At 48.1% G+C, this 12,184-nt stretch overlaps 1 protein-coding gene across 1 annotated transcript; it reads left to right on the forward strand.

Annotated features, from left to right (window-relative positions):
• The first annotated feature begins 406 nt into the window (after positions 1-406).
• LOC123099465 (wall-associated receptor kinase 2) lies at positions 407-10,786 on the forward strand. Its single transcript, XM_044521617.1, has 5 exons — positions 407-1,281; positions 4,205-4,206; positions 7,775-7,918; positions 8,945-9,109; positions 9,655-10,786. Exons 1-5 carry the CDS (start codon positions 452-454, stop codon positions 10,641-10,643), a joined length of 2,130 nt encoding a protein of 709 aa, XP_044377552.1. The 5' UTR covers positions 407-451; the 3' UTR covers positions 10,644-10,786.
• Positions 10,787-12,184: the final 1,398 nt, after the last annotated feature.

The following is a 12,184-nucleotide window of genomic DNA, read 5'->3' on the forward strand; positions in this document are numbered from 1 at the left end:
CTGCTAATATATCATTGTGGTTGGTGGTTTGATTTGGAGATACTGTCGTGAGGCTTCTCTTATGTGTATGGCCTCAAGGTTTTCCCCCTCTATGTAAGACAATTTATTTGGCATTATCAATAACTAACACTAATATATATGGTTGTGCGTCACTCGATGCGCAGGCCGAGAGGGTGTTCTCTCCTCTTTAAAAAAAATTAAACTAATAATGAAGCATCAAGGGGATACAAAACTACTCCCTCTGTAAAGAAATATAAGAGTGTTTACATCACTAAGGCAGTGATCTAAACGCTCTCATAATTTCTTTACCGAGGGAGTAGTTATCATGAACGTTCTGGCGTCGATTCTTGGTTGGGATGATTATAAAGCAACCCAGACCACGCCGTCCCCAACGAAGCAAAGCAAGCCCACGCCGTTCCCAACCCAGACCACGCCGTCCCCAACACCATCCATGCCGTTCAACAGATTAGCTGCTGTACCTGTACTACTATTATGGCTCGTCTCAGTGCTTGCCGCAAGGTTCCCACTGCTTGGAGCAGCATCGCCACAACCTAGCAGTAAGTGCCAAAGAAAATGCGGCAGCGTAGACATCCCTTACCCATTCGGGATCGTCCATTCACCCGACGACGACGAAGGCGACGACGACGGCCACTGCGCCATGAACGGCTTTGGCCTGACCTGCAACGAGACAGGGACTAATGGTGGGCGCCACAGGCCATTTGCAGCTGGCAACGTGGAGGTCGTCGGCGTCTCGCTGCAGCAAGGTCAGGCCCGGATGCTGAATGATATCTCCGATTATTGCTACAACACCACCACTCGGGAGATGGTCCGCGACGAGTGGTCGCTGGACTTCGCGGGCACACCCTACATGTTCTCTGACACCACCAACAAGTTCACGGTCATCGGTTGCCAAACCCTGGCGTACATCAACGGCGACGATGGCGACTATGGCGATGGCGGCGACAAGTACATGAGTGGGTGTGTGGCCATGTGCCGGGGAGACGATGTGAGGACGACCCTGAGCAACGGCTCCTGCTCCGGGATAGGGTGCTGCCAGACCGCCATCCCCAAGGGGCTGCAGTACTACTACGTGGAGTTCGACTCTGGCTTCAACACGACCGAGATCCACAACGTCAGCCGCTGCAGCTACGCGGTGCTCATGGACTCGTCCAACTTCACCTTCTCGACGACCTATGCGACCTCGCCGGCGTTCATTAACAACAACGGTGGCCAGGCGCCGTTCGTCATGGATTGGGCCATCGGGAACGAGACGTGCGACGTGTTAGACTGATGATTACCAGTTTGAAAAAGGACCTTTAGTCGCGGTTCGTGACACGAACCGCGACTAAAGGCTCTTTCCGCGCGGGAACGAAAACGGCGCGAAAAAACCTTTAGTCGCGAGTCGTGACACCAACCGCGACTAAAGGTACCCCTTACCCCGCGGTTGGTGTCCCCAACCGGGACTAAAGGCTTGCCTTATATATTCTCCGCGGCCCTCGTCTTCTCCGCGCTAACCACCAAACGCATCCAGGACCTCGTCTTCTCCGCGCCGCCGCCCTCGTCTTCTCCGCGCCGCCCTCGTCTCCGATAGGTGCCCGCCGCCGCCTGCCGTCCTCCTCGCGTGCCTAGAAGAAGAGGGGACCGCCGCCGTCGTCTACTCGCCCGCCTTCTCGCCCGCCGCCGCCTGCCGTCCTCCTCGTCGCCGCGTACTGGATGCGCGCCTTGCCAGCCTCGCGCGCGTGCGGAAACGGCGCCGCCGTGCGTGCCCGTGCTGGTGGTCACCCGTCAGCGAGCGAGAGAGAGAGCAGAGAGAGAAATATACACAATGTTCAGTGAAACTTGAATTCTGTTAACTCAAATTCTGTTAACCCGTGCGGAAACTTGAATTCTGTTAACTCAAATTGAGCAAACTTGAGCTCTAAAATTTTGTCTTAACAAAATATACACAATGGTATTTTATTTGGGAATAATTGTATAAATTTGACCAAAAAAACATCAATTTTCTGTTCTGGTCATAAAAGAAAAGGAAAAAGAAAATGGCATAACTAATTAAATAATTATCCAAAAAATATGTTTAATACCTCAAAATGTTCAGTGAAACATTTGGCACATGTTTTCAACCTTATACATGCAGTTTGACATCTAAAGTATTTCTATTTTTGTTGTTTTCCAAAAATGGCTGAAATGAAAGCAAAACTTAATAGCTCTTAATCATTCAACCGTCGCTGCTCCTCCTCTATGTCCCCTTAATCTTATTTTTTAATTCAACAGTTTGACATGATGTTGGGTTCATTGACCCACATATCGTTAATGGACATGTGTTACAAAATCACCCCGAAGACGTGGAGAAAGACTTGTACAAGTTTCTTAGAAAGCATCAACTCAAAAGTCATATTCTATTTCCTTACCATTTTGGGTGAGTGTTTCTCTCTTGTGCCCATTCTCTTTTGTTTACTCCATGCATGGTATGTCTAATCGATGAATTATGCATGACTGTGCATGTAACGTGTCCGCAGGTTCCACTGGATTCTGCTAAATATTGAACTTCACACCTCCAGAGTTCTAATCATGGACTCTATGGATTCGGATTCAAAGCGTTGGGCCGACATGAGAAAAATGCTGCAAAAGTAATTATTTTCAATCATTTGAGCTCTATATCGATCGGTCTCTTTCGTTCATTTCCTAATATCAAGTAACTAATAACTCCCTTGTTCATTTAATTTTCTTTGCCCTGTAGGATTTGGAGACGGTTCTCAGAAGAAATTGTCGGTGAATTCAAACATGAGCTAGATTTTAGAAGGTTAGTTAATGTGGATAAGCAGCCACCGGGGACCAATCTATGTGGATACTATGTTTGTGAGAATATCCGGAGACACACCTCTGAGCGGAAGGCATCGGATAGCGTGCGGAAGGCGACGGATAACTTGCGGAGGAGGCTTAGTCCAGAAGCTCGCTTCCGACCAATTCAAGATGAATTAGCAGGATTTTTCATGAGGGAAGTCATCAATCCTAAAGGAGAACACTATACCGAGGACGAAGAAATTTATATGCATACCCAAGATTGAAACTTGTTCGAAGTTGTATATGGTCATCCATCCTAATTGTGTATGGAAACTTGTTCGAAGTTGTATATGGTCACCCGAGATTGAATATATATTATATATTCCTCTTGAATTCTTCTTGTTTGAAATTTCATATGCATGTATAGTAGCGTAGAATATGTGTACTGAAACTTCATCAAAATTAAAATAAAACATAAAATAAAATATAAAAGAAATAAAACACTACAAATTAAAAAGAAACCAGGTTTAGGGGGGCTAAAACCCTAAACCTGTGGAGGAGGCCTTTAGTCCCGGTTAGCCACGAGAACCGGGACTAAAGGTCCTCCGCCCCGACGGACTCCTGGCGCCCACGTGGACGGGCCTTTAGTCATGGTTCGTAAGAGGCGCGACTAAAGGGGGGGGCCTTTAGTCACGCATATTTAGTCCCGGTTGCACAGCTGGAATTAATGGCCTTTGCGAACCGGGACTAAAAGCCTATTTTCTACCGGTGAGCTAGTCTTGCGACAGGAGCGTCGCTAGTCTTGCGCCACGGGCGCCACCGCCTCTGCATGCGCCATGCATGCAGTAGAGACGGTATTATCCGCTGCTGACTCTCCACGAGATTAGGATCGATGGTTAGCTTGGCTAGCGTGTGCGTGTGTATTCTCTCTCCCTCTCTCTCCCTGATGTACTGCTATATATCTTTGTATTCCTGTGAGAGATGAATACAACTTGAATATTGAGCTCATACTTATAGTTTAACATGGTATCAGTTTTGTGATCCTCCTTTCTCGCTTCCGCCATGGCCGAGGAAACCTCCGACGCCGCGGCCGCCGCCGCCCTGGGCGCTCCTCAGGCTTCCTCCTCGCCTGCCCCTCCCCCACCGGCCACCTCCCCTCTGCAGGTCGCCCCCTCCCCTCTGCCGTTCCTTGCCGCCCCTACCCTCCCCCACTTCAAGACGGCGGCGCAGCTCCATGCCGAGCGCGTCGAAGGCGCCAACATCTTCCACCGCGTCCGCATCGTCCTCGCCATGCAGGGGAAGAACTACTCCATCTGGCGTGGGCTGATGGAAGAGGCCTTCGATCAGTTCGACGTGAACGCCCACGTCTCGCCCGACTTCTCCGATCATCAGCACGACCCGACGTGGACCATCATCAACAAAGCGGTAAAAACCTGGTTCTACAACACCATATGTCCTGAACTTCTCGGGTTTGTTCAGGACCGGAAAGCCACGGCCTTTGAGCTTTGGTCCAAGCTGGAAGCGCTCTTCCTCAACAACCAGCGCTCCCGGCAGTTCCATCTCCAGACGGAGCTCTACGCCGTGAAGCAGGGCGACTCCACCATCCCGGTCTTCTGCGCCCGGCTCAAGTGCGTCGCGGACGCCCTCCGCAACGTCAATAAGCCCGTCGACGACGATGAGCTGGTGATCCAGCTTCTTCGGGGCGTCAACCGAGATCGCCACGGGATGACGGCTGCCATCATCGAGAACTCGACAAACCCCGTGCCCTTCGAGCAGGCCGTCGGCATGTTTCTCCACGACGAGATGACGTCCGGCGGCGCCTTCCCGGCCGGTTCCCACACCGCTCTTGCGGCTCACGGCCGTCCCCCTGCTCCATCTCCGGGGGGCGTCTCCGGCAGCGTCACCAAGCAGCAGGGCGGTGGCAGCAAGCCCGGCACCCCCTCGCCGAACCAAGGCGCCAACAAGCGGCGGCACTACACCAACAACGGGGGGGTACCAGGGTGCGTCCTCCGGCCCCAATCCCTGGACTGGGCATGTGTACGCCTACCCGATGCCTCTCCCGCCGCCGCCCCGGGCACTCCCGGGCCTCCTCGGCTCTCGTCCTCAGGCGCACGCCGCGTTCGGCGGCCCTCCGCAGCCGCTCCAGCCAGCGTACGGGTACACCTACGGCGACCCTCATCTGCAGCCTGCACCCATGCCGGCGTTCCCTCCGCAGCAGCAGTACCTCCATCACCACCACCAGCAGCAGGCGTACCTTCCGGCCCCGCCACAGCAGCAGTTCCTGCCTCCGCCGCCCGCCACGGCCTCTGATTCACACGGCGTCGACCACGCCGCCTTGATGGGCGCTCTTCACAACCTGTCCCTACAGTCTCCGAGCGGCGGCTGGGTCGCGGACTCCGGCGCCTCCGCTCACATCACCTCGGATCCTGGTAAGCTTTCCTCCGTCGTCCCTGTATCAGGTTATCCCCCAGTTTATGTCGGTAATGGTAGTTCCCTGCACATTAGTCACGTTGGTTCTGCTGCTCTTCCAAACCCACATCGGCCTCTCTATCTCAATAACGTCCTTGTTGCACCTGATCTCATCAAAGATTTATTGTCTGTTCGTCGTTTAACTACTGATAACAACTGTTCCGTTGAATTTGATCCCCGTGGCCTCTCTGTGAAGGATTTTGCAACCAAGGCGGAGGTCCTCCGGTGCAACAGTAGCGGCGAACTGTACGACATTTTTCCACCGGCTGCCCCCACTGCCTACGTCGCCACCGTCTCACGCCTTACAGATCTTTGGCACCGGCGTTTGGGTCACCCCGGCGATGCCACTTTTCGCACCAATAAAAATTTAGATCATTGTAATAAAAGTGTTTCTGATGGGCGCTTGTGCCATGCTTGCCAGACTGGAAAACATGTTCGTTTACCTTTCAGTTCCTCTCTTAGTTCCACCACTGGTCCATTTGAATTACTCCATTGTGATCTTTGGACTGCCCCTTTATCTAGTGTCTCTGGCAACAAATATTATCTCTTAGTCATTGATGATTTCTCGTGCTACCGATGGACTTTTCCTCTCAAACAGAAATCCGATGTCCCTGCCGTGTTTCGTTACTTTCATGCCTAAGTCCGCACGCATTTCGGTCGTACCATCCGTACTCTCCAATGCGACAACGGACGTGAGTTTGACAGTACCCAAAACCGCGACTTTCTACTTCCCTTTGGCATGGTGATGCGCTTCTCCTGCCCTTACACGTCCCCCCAGAACGGGAAAGCCGAGCGTGCTATTCGTTCGACGAACGATGTGGTCCGCACGCTCTTACTTCAAGCATCCATGCCTCCTCGCTACTGGGCCGATGCTCTCACCACCGCCACCCTCCTTCTAAACCTTCGTCCCACCAAAAAGTTGTCCCTCACCACGCCTCACGAAACCCTTCATCACACACCACCCTCTTATTCTCACCTGCGTGTTTTTGGGTGCTTATGCTACCCCAACACCGAGGCCACCGCACCACACAAACTAGCCGCCCGCTCCGTCGCGTGTGTCTTCATCGGCTACCCTCTCGATCACAAGGGCTATCGCTGCCTCGACCGCTCCACCAACAAAGTGTACACATCCCGGCACATTGTCTTTGATGAGTTTGTTTTCCCCTTTTCTAGCACCCCGGCGGCCTCACCACCGATGGACTTTTCCCACCCAGCCTCGTACGACGGCCCAGCCCTCTCCTCCGCTCCTGTGATCACACCGCCTATCTTCTTCTTTACGTCGACGACATCATTCTTACGGCCTCATCAACCTCTTTTCTTCACTACATCATCTCTCTCCTTCGTGGCGAATTCTCTATGACTGACCTCGGTACACTCTCTCATTTCCTTGGCATTGCCGTGACTCACTCACCCACAGGGCTCCATCTTTCTCAACGGCAGTATGCCTTGGATATCATAGAGCGTGCTGGCATGGCCGATTGTCATCCCATCCGCACTCCCATCGACTCTGGCGCCAAACTCTCCATCACTGACAGTGATCTCCTCGATAACCCTACTATCTATCGTAGTCTAACCGGCGCCCTCCAATACATGACTATCACTCGTCCTGACCTGTCCTATGCCGTTCAGCAGGCATGTCTCTTCATGCATGCCCCACGTTCCTCCCACTATAATCTTGTCAAACGCATCATTCGTTATCTCAAAGGCACCCTGGACTACGGTCTCCACATTTATCCATCCTCACCGTCCACTCTCTTAGCATATTCCGATGCGGATTGGGCAGGCTGCCCCGACACACGACGCTCCACCTCTGGTTTTTGCGTTTTTCTCGGGGATAACTTGATATCTTGGTCGTCGAAGCGACAACTTACTGTTTCCAGGTCGAACGCTGAGGCGGAGTACCGGGCTGTTGCCCACGTCGTTGCCGAGACCGCTTGGCTCCGCCAGTTGTTGCAAGAGCTCCACCAGCCTATCGCCAAGTCTACGGTTGTGTATTGTGATAATGTCTCTGCTGTGTACATGTCAGCAAACCCAGTGCAGCATCGACGCACCAAACACATTGAGATTGACATTCACTTCGTCCGTAACAAGGTTTCACTCGGTGAGGTCCGAGTGCTTCATGTCCCTACATCATCTCAGTACGCGGATATCTTCACCAAGGGTCTTCCCACTGCTACATTCGTGCAGTTCCGGACCAGTCTCAACATTCGGCAAGCCCACGATGAGACTGCGGGGGGCTGTTAGATTGATGATTACCAGCTTGAGCTGGTCTTGCGACAGGAGCGTCGCGAGTCTTGCGCCACGGGCGCCACCGCCTCTGCATGCGCCATGCATGCAGTAGAGCCGGTATTATCCGCTGCTGACTCTCCACGAGATTAGGATCGATGGTTAGCTTGGCTAGCGTGTGCGTGTGTATTCTCTCTCCCTCTCTCTCCCTGATGTACTGCTATATATCTTTGTACTCCTGTGAGAGATGAATACAACTTGAATATTGAGCTCATACTTATAGTTTAACACGACGTAGCCCGCAAGAAGCCTGTGTCCTACGCGTGCGTCAGCAACAACAGCGAGTGCTTCAACTCGCTCAATGGACCAGGCTACATCTGCAACTGTTCCAAAGGTTTCCATGGTAATCCTTACCTGCAAGATCCGGAGCACGGATGCAAAGGTACGTAAAACTGCTTATCCATCCATCAATTTACTACTCCAGGGTTTGGCACTTTGGATGCATCCATCATTTGGAGTACTATTTATTATCAACATCGTAGTCTGGACTTCTTATTTACAAAAAGTAAGATTTTTTTTTGGAAAAGGAAGCGTGCCCCCGGCCTCTGCATCTGAACGATGCATGCAGCCATATTATTAAAAGACAAAGAGTTGGGCTTTGCCCCCGGCCTCTGCATCTGAACGATACAAAAAGTAAGATGTATTACATAATTAAGCAAGATTAACTTAGTGGAAGAACCTTAATTTCGTAAGATGTCTTTCGTCACTTTTTATCTTGCAAAAGTGTGATGTGCTTGCCTTGATGTTCTTTCTAACCTGAAACCAAAGAACAATTGTTCTACAGTATTTTTGGATTAATACATCAACAAACTACAATATTTACGACCAGCAAAGAAACCGCAAAGAAATAAACTGAAAGTTGGGCTCAACCAATACCTGCTCTTGGAATTGGGAACATGAGATTATCTGGTGGATCTGGTTCTCATTCATGTGCACTAATCCATCCTATCAAGGTAATCAAATGCTGTGCTTTGATTCTGTGTTTGAACCCTTGCTTTAAAGTAGATGCAATGGTAGTGAAAAACGTGTTAGAGCAATCTTTATATATACTACACAAGAAACATTCATTACCAACTAGTTAACTTCGCCAAGTGTTAATTCTTCAGACATTGAGGAATGCTTTGCAAGACACTATTTACAACAAGAAAAGAAACAGCAAAGAAATAAAGTGAGAGTTGGGCTCAACCAATTCTCCTTTTCTTGGGAACATGTGATTATCTAGTGGATCTGGTTCTCAAAGTGTTAGAATCATAGATGTGCACTAATCCATCCTTTCAAGGTACTCAAATGCTTTGCTTTGATTCTGTGTTCCAACGCTTGCTTTAAACTAGATGAAATGGTAGTTGAAAACGTGTTGGAGAAACTGTCATTACCAATTCGTTAACATCCTCAAGTGTTAATTTTTCAGACATTGATGAATGCAAGCTCCCTCATCTGTATCGCTGCACAAATGGCGGAGTCTGCAGAAACAGGTTGGGAGGCTATGACTGTCCATGCAAATTTAGATTGAAAGGCCACGCCAAAGGGGGAACCTGCATAGATCATTTCCCTCTAGCAGCAAAGGTGGCAGTCTGTAAGTACTCTACTGCACTCCACTGTGGGTATTTTTGTTCATAGCTCATAGTGCAACGAACATTAGTACACATCACGCTGGGTGAGATCTGTTCCAGTAGAATCTATCACCACACAAACCCTCATGTTGCCAATCTAATTCATCAACAAAGAAACACATGTATGACATGCCAACTGCTTGTACATCTCTTGATGGATGCAGGCCATATGATTGCTTCAAAGGATTTCAATCATTCAGTTGTATATATATGCTGCTTAATTTCTATAAATGGCCTGGCTGTAATTTACGACCTACATGATTTCCTTGTCTTTTAAGAGCTCAATTTCCTTGAAGTTGTTCTATGGATTCAGATTCGGCAGTCGAGTTTCAGCCCCTTGACGGTCTTGATTGAGATTTCTTTTCCTTCTTGTAATTCTAGTGGTAATTTGTTTTAGATTCCGAGTAGATGAGCAAAGGAAACTATTAAGTTCTTATACTAAATATTTCTGCTAGAATTGTAACTACGATTTTAATTATATAAAGTAATTTGTTTTATGTCTGTCTAGGTACAATAGGTGGCATTCTTCTCATGGTGATTATATCGTTTCTTGTTATTCTTCACAAAGAGAAAAAGAAGACGGAAGAATTCTTCAAAAAGAATGGTGGCCCTACATTAGAGAAGGCAATTGTCATTAAACTTTTCAAAAAGGACGAGCTCAAGCCTATTTTGAAGAAGAGCAACTTTATTGGAAAAGGTTGCTTTGGTGAAGTTTACAAGGGCATTCTTGACAATAAACTAGTTGCAGTAAAGAAGCCGATTAATGGTTCTGTGCTAGAGAGTGACCAATTTGCAAATGAAGTCATCATTCAATCTCAAGTCATCCACAAGAACATTGTTAGGCTCATTGGTTGTTGCCTTGAAGTCGATGCCCCCATGCTGGTCTACGAGTTTATCTCCCAAGGTAGCCTCCATGACATTCTTCACAACAGCAATAACAAGGTGGCTCTCAACTTGGATGCCCGTCTAAGTATTGCTGCACATTCAGCCGATGGTCTAGCTTATATGCACTCAAAAACAAATACTAGAATTCTACACGGTGATGTGAAAACAGCTAATATACTTTTGGATGATAACTTCATACCCAAGATTTCAGATTTCGGCATATCTAGGCTGATTGCATGTGACAAGGAACACACTGCATCAATCATTGGCGACAGGAATTATATGGATCCGGTGTATCTACAAGAAGGCTTACTCACTGAAAAAAGTGATGTCTACAGTTTTGGAGTTGTGATCCTGGAACTTATTAGCAGGGAGAGGGCAATGCATTCTGATAATAATAAGTTGGTAAAGAATTTTCTTGAAGCCCATAAGAAACAAAAGAAAGCAACCCAGTTTTTCGACAAGGAAATTGCAATAACAAATGATTTGGAGATCCTTGAAAATTTAGCAAGTATAGCTGTGGAATGCCTTAGCCTTGACGTGGATCAAAGGCCAACAATGATGGAGGTAGCTGAGAGGCTACTCATACTAAGCCGATCTTGTAAGTTGTAAGATGTTTGTCACTAAGTTATTTTTAAATAATGGGCAGCAGAGTTCTCCTACAATATTCGTAAACGTGTCTCTAGGGAGGCTGAATTTATGTACGCTCCATCTGTAACCGTGTTCTGAAGAAGTGCTTTTTTACCAAAGGCGAAGTATCGAGTAATTTTTTTGAGCTAATTTTTCTTATTATTAGAACTGGGTTTAGATTATTAGATTTTGCTTTTGAGTCATGCATGTAGTTGAATGGTAGAACTTGAGGCTGCGGGCAGTGTGTGCACATATACAAGTCAATAGTCTTAGTTAGTTGAGTCAGTCTTCGAAGGAAAGTGGATGCATGTGTGGGCGTCGTTAGGTGAGTAGCATGCACGTACTGCATGGATAACATTAGTTGTTACTTGTTAGAACGGCTTAGTTGTGGACCTGGTAATCAGCAGCGTCGTGCGTTTTTAGGAGCGAGGAGACCGGCCGAAACCTAGTGGCCAGATACACTAGTAGAAAAAGGGCCTAATGTTCAGCTCATTAGTTCCGGTTTGCAATTGAACCGGCACTAATGTGACCATTAGTGCCGGATCCAACGGCTAGGCGGGCGGCTGTCATTAGTCCCGGTTCTTGGCGAATCTTTAGTACCGGTACGTGTGAAAGTCTAAATATTCTGCCTTGGTCCATCGGTTATATAATGAACGGCACGTGTAGTGTGTAGAGTTTCAAAGCACTTTACAAGCTGTATGAAAAATCATGACTTCCTTTTCGCCCTCACTTTTCCGCCCCCACTTTCGCATTAGTTGTGTTCAAGCGAAACCTCACGTTGTTATTCCTTTTCTGGATTTTTCTTTTTTTGAATGGTTATCTGGGGAAGTGAATCTCCACCCGAATATATTCAATTGAATTTGCTTAGAAGCCTTGCAGATCCATACAAGATGGGTTCAAGCGAAACGTGTCGAAGAAAAGCACTCAGGGAGCAGCAGGCAGGTGCCGCGCCCAGGCACAGCCACCGGCCAACGTGTCGCAACTAATGACAGTAAGAGTATAGGTAGTAGATAACAAACCAGGGCAGCAGTACCTTACTGTGACTGGGCTGGGCTGCAAGGCTAAGATGGGGATGGGAACTTGGTGGTGGACCTGGAGAGGGGAGGAAACGGCAGAGAAGAGTGGCTGTGCTACAAGGCTAATAACTGGTATGGTTTGCCCCTTGCTGTGACACTTGCTCCTCGATAGCCTGCTCTTTCTTTTTATGGCTATTAAAATTTGGAAGATCGGAACATATGCACAACATACAAAATAGTACAACTAGTAACCAGAAATAGTTAGAAGGTTATAAAGATGCATTATTAAGGGACTACATTGATATAGGCAATACTTGTTAGTCATCTCTTTGTGTCTAGAATATAATGGATCTTGTTAACATGACTTGTCGTGAGGATTTCTAAGAAAAGACTATACACATAAGTAGACTGATCTTGTCTTCTCCAGTTGTTGACATACATACAGTTTAAAGGTACCTAATGTAGTTTGAGAGACGAGTTGACCATACAGATAAAAAAGTATATTAG

This window comes from Triticum aestivum, chromosome 4D (genome assembly GCF_018294505.1).
Source record: "Triticum aestivum cultivar Chinese Spring chromosome 4D, IWGSC CS RefSeq v2.1, whole genome shotgun sequence".
Classification (NCBI taxonomy): Eukaryota; Viridiplantae; Streptophyta; class Magnoliopsida; order Poales; family Poaceae; genus Triticum; species Triticum aestivum.

Bases quoted from the DNA above. Each gene is read 5' to 3' on its own strand.
- LOC123099465 (XM_044521617.1), top strand. From the start codon at position 452: ATGCCGTTCAACAGATTAGCTGCTGTACCTGTACTACTATTATGGCTC. The intron at 7,919-8,944 runs GTACGTAAAACT...TTAATTTTTCAG, and splicing joins TCCGGAGCACGGATGCAAAG to ACATTGATGAATGCAAGCTC. The intron at 9,110-9,654 runs GTAAGTACTCTA...ATGTCTGTCTAG, and splicing joins AGCAGCAAAGGTGGCAGTCT to GTACAATAGGTGGCATTCTT.